Here is a 14,155-nt window from a genome sequence, read left to right as displayed (position 1 = left end):
TTGTATCAATTGTAAAAATAAACATAAATAAAACGTGTTGCATATAAGTAGGAATTATTGTCTAACTAAAACACCCGTTCTTTACAAGAAGAGAATAAATTTATGGAAAATATTTGAAAGACCAATAATACTTTAATCCTATTTTCTCCTCTCTCTTCCGATCCCTCAGGATGGGTATTTGAATGGGAATGAAATGATAAAATACCGGCTCTGAACAAGCGCTAACTAGTTTATATATATATATATATATATATATATATATATATATATATATATTTCAAATGGTGCAACAATGGTTCTTCGTAAACAATTTACACATTTCCTTATTAAGATACGCATTTCAAAGTTTAATGACAAAAACAATTCATTTTAAACTATTCAACCATTTAGTGGTCATTTTTGTCATTTTATGAATAGAAATGGTGAAATTATTATAAAGACTGTCCCTTAAACTCAAGGTGGCCAGAATTTTCCCTTGAGAAAACGAGACGAATACGAATCGGCTACGGGGGGAGGATATCTGACTTCCAGATTGCATTTTGGAATTCAGCAGTGTTCTCAATTTACAAAATAGACAAGTAAGAGTGATAACACACCGTTTCTAACTTTGCGTGTACTACACAACAAATAAAGGTTCTCGATTGCAAGTCCTACAAAACAATTCTTTTAACTACAGTAGTTGAACACTCAGAATTCCCACTCAATTCTCACTTGCACCACGAACACTCAATTCCCACTTGAAAATTCAGAAGTTCACGGCTGAACCTTTGCAACGAATGTTGGTACGGAACGGAGAATTTGCATTGACGATTTATATTTTGAATAATAATTACGGAACACCTAGGTCATTTTTACTCTAAAACGGGACATTTAGGCGTCCCGTTCGAGAATCAGGAAAAAACGGGACAACGGTTGGAAAAAAGGGACTGTCCCGTCTAAAACGGGACGTCTGGTCACCTTGCTTAAACTGGTCCTTCGTAATGGAATTTTCCAAAAGGCTAGGTGAGTATATCAATTTATTTTCAACAATGAGTTTAAGTTTCATATACAGATAATGATGGTTTAAGATCACCAATCTCACAAGGGAACATTCCGATTAGGTGAATTCAACTGCTGAAAATGATTGCTAGCACTGGATTCAGCACCAAAAGGAACCGAGAAAAAGTGGGTGTTCAGTGGGCATATTTTCGAAATACACTCAGCCCTAGCCAGAAGGCATTAGGTTTGGTAACATCGCACGGAAACGAATGCTCAATTGCATTCTAACCAGTTCCTATTATTATTATTATTATTATTATTGTTATTATTATTATTATTATTGTTATTATTATTATTATTATTATTATTATTATTATTATTATTATTATTATTATTATTATTATTATTATTACTTTTACTATGGATCTGTATAAGTACAAGGGCAAACTTATTTTAATGAAAGAAGTTTAATGAAAATTTTAAAAAATAATCGTTAAATCACTTTTTGAATATCATTTTAATCTTATTTTAACGAAAGAAGTATTATAAAAAATTTTTAAAATAGTAAGAAAAACTTCCCTAACGTAGATTTGAACCCACGCTAACAACGATTTTCCTTACTAGTATATTGCGCTAGCCCACTCGGCTACCAGGGCCGACAACAGCTGGCGTTTACTTTGTGCTATATGTATGTCATGACTCGTGATCGCGATATAAACGTCATTCATTTTTCCTACATTGTTGCCAAGCGTAACCCCGTTCACAATGCCTTCTGGCTAGAGTTCAGTGTATTTCGAAAATATGCGTTCAGTGGTAGGCTGTATACAGGGTGGGAGATAAATGAGAGCAACGTGCAAAGATAGAACGTAGAAAATGTCTAGAAATGCCATGTTAATTTTGAAACGAAGTAGGTATTAACTACCTGGGTAAGCCATATATGCTAAGTTCAAGTCAAATGGTTCAACCGTTTTCCCGATTTGCAATCACGAACAAGATCAGTTTCGTGTTAGACGAACTTTTCTTTCAAAGAGAGGACTAAAGAAAAATGGAAAATTTTATAATAGATGGAAAAATATTTATTATATAACGAAATTATCATTGGATTTCCAAACGTTTCTCCCGAAAATTGGGATGTAGTTAGTCTCAGAAAAAAAGTTAAATAAATGCTTGTCTATCAGTATGCTTTTATTCCAAAGACTGACTTCGTTAATTCTAATGTCAAAGATTAAAAATCATGTTGCAGGTCGTACAAAGTATATATCCTTTCACGGGCAGAATCTGGCCCGCGGGCCATAGTTTGTCCTTCACTAATATAGATAACGATTTGACTAATTGAAGTTTACCGTATCGTCTAATGATTTCGTAATGATGAGTATCTTAATGTACACTCATGTCCAAAATGATTGTCGTATATCTATAGCTGTCTTCTTGTAAGAATGTAATTTGATAATGATTTTGTAGGACACTTCTAATACTGATACTATGTATATAATTTGGAGATGTATATTTGTGGTAAATTTTATTGGAAAAGAATTATAAATACGAAAATTAGAATGAGTAAAACAAAACATTATTAAATGAACAAGGAAGTTTTATTTTCGGTTTACTGTTCTTATTTACTGCTCTTTTAACATGAAATTTACGACATACATGTCTTTGCGAATTATACACATACTAACATTATAAGAAATACCGGGTGAATTCGTTATCAAATTATATCCCTACAAAAACGTATTTATAGACATGCGACAATAATTTTGGACATGAGTGTACCTACTACCACCCGGATCTTCTGCAGCAAAGTGAAAAATACGAGTATTTAGCATTTAGCTGTATTATGGCATTTAAAGACATTCCAACATAATATATTAGTTACACATGTATTATATCTTCAATGAATTTGTTCGGTCTTATTTTGTAGACTAGTCAAGAAATGTCTTACAGGTAGTAACAAAAAAATCAAAAGCGAATAATAAAGGTTAGGTGAACCGTTACTTCATCTAATCTAGTTGTTTCCTTTAAAAAAATGTTTTATGATCGCTAAAGTAGTCCAGCCGTTTTATTATTACAGAAGTCTTAATACGTGTTAATAAACCCGAAGAAACAGGAAATAAAACACGTCGTTGCGAATAATTTTGCACTATTTCAAAGTTAACATATGCAGTGTATTCGGGGTCACAATGCATTACATCGTGCAGTCCAAGAAAATCGTTAAGATAATGGATGTAGTAATATTTTCCATATATATGAAATAATTCTCTCGCTTTATTTTTATATACCGTTCTTTTGTACTGATTATTAGTTGATTATGTAAAAAATTATAATCAAGGTATATAAAGGAGCAGAAGAACGGAGGTGGGTAGCATTCGTCTCGATTCTTTGCCACCAGCAAGTTCAAACATGGTTTCCAGAAGAGGATTGGTACTCTTTTACGCTGTAGCAGTGTGCTTCTTGGCTCGGGCACATGGACAGCAAAATCATTTGTCGTTGGAGGAAGTGTCCAAGAAACAAATGCTTGACTGTATCCAAGAGGCAGATATTCAATGTGTGAAGCTACGAGCATTATCTAACATTTATGACTTGATCAGAGGGAAGTCTTTGGACTTGTTGGATGGTATACAGCTACAATATACCGGTCGTAAGGATATGGACAGTACAACTGCAAGAGATTTGGTGGAGAAAGACTGGGGTTCTTTGCTGTTTGATTTCATTCCCAAGGTTATGAGGGATGTTTCGCTGAAAATTAAGATGATGCCAGGAGCTAACCTTCTTGTTTCCAGAAGTCTCAAGGAAAATGGCCTCATCACCACTTCCGTTGAGCCTGATAGTGGTGTTGTCGAAGGACGTAAGTATTATGTTCTGTTTACTTATTTAAGTATTAGTAAATTTCCATAAATAGTGATGAACAGTGACGAGTCTTCGTCACAGCAAAATTAAACTACAGCAAATTTTAGAGTTTTTATGCAATATCTTCAAAACAAATAAAAAAAAATAATCGAAAAGCAAATACGTAGTGCACTAGACAATATTATTTTGCATGTGACAGATACCTTTACTACAACTCGCCTATCAGCTTTTGGTGTACCACTATTTACAGAACCCACAAAAAATGTTAAATCCATCAACAGTTGCAAATTGAAAGCAGATAGATGAGTTGTGATAACGGTATCATATTCTAAATGATATTGTCTAGTGCCCTACGTCTTTGTTTTTCGAATATTTTTTTTATTTATTTTGAAGATATTACAGGGAAAACTCTAAAATTAATGGTAGTTTAGTTTCGCTGTGGTGAAAACGCTTAAGGGAAATCGCATCGGTGAAAATCATACTTTTATTGCTATAAACTAAGGAAAAAACATTTAATGTACTAATTATTCTGTGCTAAAATTAAGACACCATGCAGGATTTCTTCTTTTAGACTCTAGAAATAAAATTCTAATTCTCACCAATATGACTTCCCTCAATAGCCACCATTGGCTGATGAGATCATTGGGAACAATACAATACCGTAGACGTAATTAAACAATGAAGAATGGGAAGTAAATTTGCACTTTAGTTAGTCAGAACTTACATTGAAAACCATCATCAGAATATAATAAAGTAGTTCCCACGTTATAAACTGATTAACGTGTATGTATTTACTGACCGTCACTCCGAGTTCCACTTGCGATGAGACAATTTTTGTTATCAGATCTTCAGTGAGTTACACAGTAACTCCTATTATAAAGTAGGAAATTGGAGTTACAGAGCAAAATAAATAAGTAAATATTAAAAAAAAATAGTGATATGATGGAAGTCCTGACCATATATCACTCAAGTGACATTCACGGAAAGTCCAGGTTCGATTCTTGACGGGAGCTCACGTGGATTCAATCCCTCGCTAAGTTTTAGGTCCACGTCTCATATAGCCTCGCTGCTGAACGGATCGCTAAACTCCCAACTAACTTAAGAGCAACCATCACGGCGAAATTAAAATACCCCTAATTTTACAGTAATTATGTGATATCTTCAAACAGACAAAAAAAAAATCGAAAAATGGAACAAGAGCTCGCTAGACAATATTATTTTACATGAGATATTGTTATCACGATTCACTTGTCTGCTTTCGATTTCTAACGATTTAGATAATCGGAATTTATTTTAGCGTTTAATAACGGCTTCAAATAGAAAGCTATTAGGTGACTCGTGATAACAGTACCTCATGCAAAATAATATTGTCTAGCGCGCTCTTGTTCCACATTTCGATTATGTGTTATCTATTTGAAGATATCACATAATTACTGTAAAATTAGGGGTATTTTAATTTCGCAGTAATTAGGCCTATTAATCACCCAACATCAAGTAAAATCCGTCTGGCAGGCCGAATTCTTTCGTGGGATGGAAGGCGAGAGAAATTAATGTCATAATTTTCATGTTGTGATTTTTTTTTAAAGAAAAGGGGGGAAAAACCAGCAAACGGAACGCCTGCTTCAAAATTTCAATCCAAAGTGTCTCGGTTAGAGTCCTATACCCACTGGCGTATTTAAGTGGTGGGCTATCGGGCTAAAGCCCCCCCCCCCCCGAAATAAGTTTCTTATATGCACAACTTCATTAAAATTTGCCGACATCCAAAAGGAAAATATTAATGCTTATTCACGTGTTGTGCATAGCCTCCCCCGAAACAAAATCCTAAATACGCCACTGCCTATACCAAAACAACCTCACAACGTTGGATGCTATTCATACTCTATATCGCATTTTGATGCTTATGTGCAAAATTTTGTTCAATATTATCCGGTTTCGAAATTTACCCAAATTGATAGGTAAAATTAGACTTGAAATTTTGTAATGCCTAAGGCTTAGACAAAACAGAAAAAGAACCATCGTTGAATATATTGTAGTACGGCCTACTAGATAGATATTTGATTATCGAAAATCGAATAATTATAACAACTCATGTCATAAGTTACTACTAAGTAAATAGAGTATCCTCATGGCTGACCGGTTAGCGTACGCGCCTTGGCGTGGGAGTCGTGGGTTCGATTCTCGGCGAGAGCTCATGTGGTTCGGATCCCATGTTAAGCTTTAGGTCTGCGTCTCATATGGCCTCGCTGCTGAAAATCATATCAAATCAAGTAATTAGATCTTTGACTTCAGAGTCCCGAAGGTTCATCGCTGCAAAAACCAAATATCTCTATCGCATTCGTTTAGTTATGATTGTTTTACTTGTACTCGCTGTCTTACTTTCATTTTTATATTTTCTTTCCATCTTTTTCTTGTTATACCTCAGGATAATAGCTAAGGGGTACAAAATAGGGGTCTGGTCTCCCAGACAACCTCCTGCTCACCCCCCGCCATAAATGAGACTCATCTGTTATATGTGTGTTAAAGTTGTTTAATACTTACAAAAAATCAAGAATGTTTATAATAGAATGAAAGAAAAACATTTCAAAATAAATAACTAATTAAACCACGTCAACAATTCAAAATAATTACAACTGAAATTTAAAATCCCATTTGTACTTTCATTTTGCCTAATTCGATGCTCATAATTGCGAATCTATTACTATATACTATTATATCTAGTATATAGTAATATAGTGCAGTGCTGGATTTAAGTTTGGCGGGGCCCTAAGGTACTAAAGATAATGGGTGCCCCTTTATGTGCCCAGATGAAGCTATAAACCCTATGTACAGAAATGAAACTCTATATATAAGTGATATTTTAGGAAGCAGGCTAGCAGAAGTGATCCCATTACTTACATCATAAGATCCTACACAACAAGAAGCACTGATGCTATATGTAAATTTTATTTTAGTTATTCTTTTTCTTATATTTTGGACATGTACATTCGGTTTTTTCTTTAATTTTTGGGGCCCTCAAAAGAGGGGGCCCTAAGCTATAGCTTGTTTAGCTTATACGTAAATCCGGCATTGTCTATAGCAGTATCTGAGTATACCCTTATATTTTCTTAGAGCTTTTCTAAAACTATTTATACACGTATAAATACAGTCAAACAAATGAACTTCCATAAACTGTGTTTGCCTTCTTATGGGTTTATTATTCGTACATTTGCTAAAACCTCTTATTCTAACTTCAAGCAGTGTCGAGACCCCGTTTCAAAAATATAATATTCTAGAAATATAATACGAGAATTAATAATGATAATATTTACGTATGTATGGATATACGCTGAGTTTATTATTACTTTCACAGTCTGAAAGAAGACTTTCTGTTTGTTTTCAGTTGTAAAAAATAGTTCAGAAAGGAATGTCATTTCCTTAGAACAATTTGGTGGCTACACTCTTGGTCTAATTAAATTTGTCTTTTGTTGGTATATTCTCAAGTAATTCTCATGTGACTGTCGTGTTTCATTAATCTGAGACCCCTAACTTTTAATTCCCGCATAAAAGTTGGTGGGGTGTAGCTACAACATATTTTGAAGTTTCGCAATATTCTATTTGCTATCAAGAGTTTCAGGTTTCGCATGGTAAGAGTAAAGATTAATGACAATAAGAACAGAAATTTCCCCATTGTAGAAATTGCCTCCTTTTCTCCTCTAGAGGGGAAATTTTCGAAAACGCAGAAACAGTTTTCTCATTTCCTCATTTTAAATTAAGTTTATGCGCCAAATTTTACATTTCCAACTTAGACGAATCACCACATTCAGTTAAATACTGGAATAGCTAAGACATATATCAAATATTTATTGGGAGAATATGTTAGCTCTTTATTTGGCATTGTTGCTCTCAAGCAACATCGCATTCTATTGCGTTATCCGCAAAACTTATAACTTCAGGAATCATTTGATAGGCATTATTGCTTTCATACAATATTCATATACATGATTTGCGGGTCGCTTCTTTAGATACTTCTAATCTTCGTCAACAGGGGACAGTCAAATTTAGTATTGTAGAAGCTTTATCTCCTATGTTCCGCAAATGTTTTATTATTATTATTATTATTATTATTATTATTATTATTATTATTATTATTATTATTATTATTATTATTATTATTTTTCTCGCTCTGTAGGAAAATATTTTAACAAAACTGCTGCTAAGGACTAAGAATATTTTTATGATATTTTACCATAATAGGCAATGCTGCTCAGTAGCTATACATAAGACCTATTTAATGGCAATGTTGCTTTGAAATAAACACTTTGGGCCTTATGCAGAATCGTTTTGATGTATGATTAGCGTCATACTAAAGGCCTAACTAGTGCTGGAAATATGTTAGTCGAACTCTTTAGTATGATACTAATCACGCGTCAGAACGTCTTTGCATAAGGCGCCTGGTATTTTGTAATCAAAGTACAAAAATACTTTAAAAATTACAAAATTATGATCAGGGAGATATGGTTCAATCATAAAAGCAAACGAAATATTTTAATGGTAATGCTGTCAATGCTTGCCAATTAAAGGGTTAAAGGTACTTGTCTTAAAGTACTATGGAATATGCATATAATACCGTCTGTTTCAGGTTGTCAGGTTAACTAGTTTGTGAAAACAAGATTCGAGAAATATTCCTAAATGAAAGGGAATCAAGATAATGGCCGGATAGATGAGTACAAAAGCTTAAAACTCTCACTTTTTTTCAACTTTAAACTTTTTACACAATATTACTTTTCGGCAGTTTTTATCTTGATACCGTCTTTAAGTCGTTTAGAACAATTCATACATGTCTGGCGCCATTAACCCCTTTTATTTATTACATTTTTTTTAGCGTTAACAATTCTACTTAAGAACAGGCTATTCGGCCTCCTGGACAGACCATTTTGGCTACAGCTCATACCGTAGCTTTTGAATCACTTTCAACATCAGAACAATACTAATGATAAAGTCGATATGGGCTCTATGGCGGTGACTCAAATGATTAATACTCGACAGGGTTATATAGAATAAAACTAGCCTTTGGCTAGCTAAGGGTTCCGCCCCCAGACCCCGGCTCTTAACCCTTTGGGGATCTCATGGTACAATTTGTACCATACGGGGTGTTTCATGGTATATTGCGTTATAACTCTTCTATTTGAGCTTTTTCGTCCGGCTTTTTTTGTTTTGTTTTGTTTTGTTTTGTCTTTTTGTTTTTCAAGTCCAGAGGCATTGCAGAATACATTACGGATGGTTTCACACCTTCCTGTCTCGAGACATAGGAGGTGATGACGTCATAAGTCTAAAATTTATATTTTCGTGTAATACTTTTGGGGGGGGGTTATGTAAAGTATTTTTGGCGGGCTTATTTTTGCACGTAGAAGATTGAAATTTTGCACAAACATGCAGTCCACCGAGTAGTATTTATCAGATTTTTTCTTCAGATTTCTGCGTTAAAACAGGGGGGGATCCAGAGGGTCAAACAGTTGAGAAAAGGGATATTTTTACCCAAAAATCCTGTTTTTCCTCATTTTCCCGCCTTAGATACATGATTGGAGACAAGTGAATGGTACCGTCTGAAAGGCAGTTCTTTTCTGAAGAGAATGATGTGCGACACATGGTCCTAGGGTAATTAGGGACGTGTCAGGGAATTTTTATCAAAATATACTTCTGTATAGGGGAATTTTGGACATTTTCGGTACTATTTTTGTGCTGGCTTATTTTTGCACCTAGAAGATTGAAATTGTGCACAAACATTCAGTCCACCGAGTAGTATTTACCAGATTTTTTCAGATTTCTGCGTTAAAACAGGGGGGTACAGAGGAGCTAAACGTTGAAAAAGGGAAATTTTTACCAAAAATCCCTTTCACGGGATTTTCCCGCCTTAGATACATAATGGGGACAAGTGGATAGTACCGCCTGAAAGGCAGTTCTATTCTGAAGAGAATGATGGGCGAAACGTGACCCTAGGGTAATTAGGGATGTCTCAGGAAATTTTTTACCTGAGATCATGATGTTTTACGGTAATTTGGGGCATGGTGGGAATTCCTGATAAAATTTCTCTCGTCCTTGGTATTTAAGATAGAAACTTGAAATTTGGCACACACATTCAGTATACCAAGTACTATTTATCAGATTTTTTTTAGATGGCTACGTTTACACAGGGTCGCTCCAGGGGGGCCCATAGTGCGAGAAAAAATTTTCCCTCCGAAAGTTTCCCTTTGACATCATTTTTCCCGCTCATGGTATATGGTATGAGCATGCAAGTGGTATCATTTGAAAGCCAGCTCTATTCTAAAGAGAATGAGATATGAACCATGATCCTAGAATAAATAGTGACTATGCAGTAGCTGCTTGACTGAAAGTCTAAAAAATAGCCCAAAACCCCCGGATCTCTTAAGGGTTAAACCCACAATTCTACCGATTTTTATTTTTTTTTCTCTATTTCAACTATCTAAAAGATAAAATTTTGTATCGCAAGGAAACTCTCATTTAAATAACAGATTTTTCATTTCCCCTTTAGACACCCTAAAATCTAAAAATATTTAGTTTGGCAATTTTCCTGTGGGCTGCTACCGGAAGGATACAATCTTGCCAAATTTCATCATTGTAATCCCACAGGAAGTGCCTAAACATTTTCGGTTGTAGAAGATGTCCCATAGAAATAATTTGGAAAAGATATTTCAGTTCCCCATAAAACCCTCTAAAGTTAGATGTCTTTTTTATTTTGGTGATTTACTTAGGTAATGCTAATGAAAATGTACAGCCATACGAAATTTCAAGTTTTTATTCCAATTCCAAGTATCTAAAACATAGGATTATAGATTTACAAAAAAAAAAAAAAAAAAAAAAAAAAAAGCCCATTTAAATAACGTGGGGGATTTCTCCATCCTACCTTTAGACCCACTAAAAATTAAACATATTCACTTTTGGCAATTTTTCTGTGGGTTAGTCCTGAAAAGCTACAATCATATCAAATTTCAACTTTCCACGTCAGTCGGAAGTACCCATTATTTTATGTAAGTTCATGCAGTTTTATGTGTAGTAAGATATATTCCTAGATGTCACGTAAGAGAAGAAAGACTTGAAGCGATACGAAATGAGATTATGATAAAGATTGGAAACGTTGTTGATCTAGATATATGTTAATTGTAGAAGCCTTTCAAGATAGAAGGATAAAGATCAAGGGCGTCCATCAGGAGGGGCAAGGTGGGGCGCTCGCCCCCTAGAGGAAATTGTACTTCAGAATATCGAAAACCCAACAGAATAAATTACAGCAAAATTTGAACCTATGTTTGAAACGTCGCTTGTACTTGCCCCCCCTGGAAACCACAACATGGGCGCCCTTGATAAAGATAGAAGCTAAGTACGTATCTAAATCCGTGTACGTAGAATACAATTTGGTGTGTTACTATGCAAATAGGATTACAATAGTACAGTAATTTGTTACAAACGTATTTACAATGGCGATCTACATGAACTGTTCTCTGTTCTACCTTGAATGTGATATTTTTTTAGTACATATATTTTTCATTTGAGTTTTGAACGTTTGTGTCTTATATTCACTGGCGTATTACGGGGTGGTTATCGGGCTCAAGCCATCTCGAAATAAATTTGTTATATGCAAAACTTCATTAAAATTTGTCAGATAAAAAAAATGTAAGTGCTTATTCACATGTTGTACTTAGTTCCCCCCGAAACAAAATCCTTATACGCCACTGCTTATACTGAAACCAGAGTTCGTACTGATCTGGAGAAATCTACTGACTTTCATCACAGGTATCAGATGACGTTGACATAAATAAGGAATAAATAACGGTGAATATTTATATGTGAGAACATTTATTCTATAGAAACAAATAGTAATCAATTGCTCATACGTACATTCCACTTACCTCCCATAAAAATCTGAACAACGTCCCACATAAAAATCAAATACGTATAATAATTGGCTAAGCTGAAATTGATGTACAATTAATGTCAAAAGAATATATTTTATAAAATTTCACTGACTTTCCCTAATTTCCAGTCTTTTTCCTTCAGCTTCCTTGACCTGCACCATTTTCCCTGAGTTTCCCTGTCAAAGCAAGTGTGAGCTGTTGCAGCCTTACTGCGAAATTATTTACTGTTTATGATGTAATATGTATGAACCAGCGTAACCACAAAAGATTTAATTTATATTTTTAACTTACAGGAGGTGATGAGAAGAAGAAACTCGCAGCTTCATTCTTGATGTTCGGTGCCATGTACACTGTTTTGGTGACACTTGGACTTGTGCTAGCTAAGTTCCTCGCCTTCAAGGGTATCTTGGTGGGTAAAGTAGCATTGGTCGTAGCAGCAATTGATGGACTTCTTAGGTTGTTCCAACATAAACCCGTAGGAGGACATGGATATTACCATATAGACACTTACGACACAAGCTATGAGAAAATACCCAAGGGTCCTTATGCCGTACCTGCTTCAATTATCCATTAGGTAAGTTTCAGTTAACATAAACACACTATAATCAGTAAATATTCTAGTCAATTAGTCTAAACGATTAAATTTAAAAATAAATTAAAGGTTCCATATTTATTGGAAACAACCAGGCCACCACATTATTGCTGTAAATATATTTTCTTGCAAAAATTGGCTCCAATGCTGTATTAACGCCTTTAAACTTCGACTAAATGTTTCCTAGAGCAGTGTTCCAAATTACTTCAAACTTGTGGACTCCATATTTTTTTAAAATTTAAAACAAGGTACAGACCCCCACCTTGAAATGTTGGTATCTTCATACTATTGAGAGTTAAATATCAACAATTAAATTACAAATCTCGATCTATGTTATAAGCATACACCATAGAGTATATGCATACAAGGAGTCCATGGCATTATTTATATCCATTACGAATTATGATATGTAAATATGACACGGAACCCGTAAATTCGTTTCATGAACTCCTAGGGTCCGAGGATCAAAAACTGAGAAATACTGCACTAAGGGATTCCTGTGGTGACCCAATGAAGAGTGTTGGAGCCACAGTGAGATAGTGAGCTAAGACATGGGGGTAGCATAAAGGATTCGGGCGCAGGGGGTGGGCGCTATTACTGTCCCTATGGTAAATTTACAGATTATGCAGTTATTACATTATAACTGTTCACATATTAATTTTCCTGCATTACAATACATATACTTTTAGACACTATACAGTAAAAGACGATAGCAGAAGTTAACATCTTAGATATATTTCTTTCTTTCAAAGTAGCAGAAACAAGCTTCTGGTATGTTGCAACACCCGACCTTAAAGTTATTCCGGCTTGCATCAGTAACTACGCCCACAAATGGCATCTCACGGCGCCATATCAGCGCGTTCAATGGTTCAATACTGAATCCAATTTTGATTTCGACTCACCTAAGTTATTTAAATACGAATTGCAGCAATGGTAAAAGTCAGGCGCTCACCCAGAAATTTTTGTTGGGTGTCCAAACTTTGGGAGAGGGAGTCCAATATTAGAAGCCACTATGTCTGTGTAGTATTGTGAACGGGTATTATTCTGTACCCGAAAAGACGAAAAAGAGTGTAAAATACTTCCCATCTATATTTTTACAGAAAACAGTGATAGAACTAGATTGCTTTTATAAAAGAGAGTGCAGATGATGTGTAAGACCACATTTTCATGCTGCTTCAACCGTTTTTATTGTTAAATAAGTATAGTGTCATTAAGAAATTGTACACATGCCGTATTAAAATGTTGGAGGGAGATCCGCACTCGATGTACCCTCCGTGGGTGTGCCCTTGATAACAGTTACAAAATCTGATTTTTAAAATATTTGGGTTGCTATCTTGGACAATAGTGACACAATGCGGAGGAACTTTGCTCTACACGACCTAACTACTGCTTTACAAATAGTTAATATATAGATGTGTAGATGGCGGGAATGTTCTATTATTTGATGAAACAAGGTAAAAACTACGTATATGATCGACAGCTATACGACAAGTGCTTACTAGATGTAATAGTAGACAATTTTACTAGTGAAAATTTCCGCTTTGTCATCCAATATTCTTTATCTGCACCAAAAGTTGGGAATCACTGTGAAAATAGTAGCGAAGGTGAATAACACGAATAGGATAGGTGAATTAATATCAAACCTCAAACGTTAATAAATCGACTAAACGGTTTAATATTATTTATTTGTAAGTTTAGTTCATACCTTGAGCATAGGCGGATTTAGGAATTGGTTGCAGGGGAGGCACGGTTAATACAAATCAGAATTGAAGGATATTATAAGTAGAATTTTTTGTCAAAAAGTTGGGGGCAATGTTCCCATAGCTCCGCC

At 34.8% G+C, this 14,155-nt stretch overlaps 1 protein-coding gene across 1 annotated transcript; it reads left to right on the top strand.

Annotated features, from left to right (window-relative positions):
* Positions 1-3,378: 3,378 nt before the first annotated feature.
* LOC145681454 (uncharacterized) lies at positions 3,379-12,306 on the top strand. The gene is made up of 2 exons (XM_081753098.1): positions 3,379-3,823; positions 12,026-12,306. The coding sequence occupies exons 1-2, from the start codon at positions 3,379-3,381 to the stop codon at positions 12,304-12,306; spliced, it is 726 nt and encodes a 241-aa protein (XP_081609224.1).
* Positions 12,307-14,155: the final 1,849 nt, after the last annotated feature.

Source organism: Thermobia domestica, chromosome 1 (genome assembly GCF_964235325.1).
Source record: "Thermobia domestica chromosome 1, izTheDome1.hap1.1, whole genome shotgun sequence".
NCBI classification, from domain to species: Eukaryota; Metazoa; Arthropoda; class Insecta; order Zygentoma; family Lepismatidae; genus Thermobia; species Thermobia domestica.
Note: the sequence above shows the minus strand (reverse complement) of the source record. Positions and strands in the feature narration are given on the sequence as shown.

Excerpts from the sequence above, each read along its gene's own strand:
- LOC145681454 (XM_081753098.1), top strand. The coding sequence starts at position 3,379 with ATGGTTTCCAGAAGAGGATTGGTACTCTTTTACGCTGTAGCAGTGTGC. Across the intron at positions 3,824-12,025 it reads TAGTGGTGTTGTCGAAGGAC|GAGGTGATGAGAAGAAGAAA; the intron begins GTAAGTATTATG and ends TTTAACTTACAG.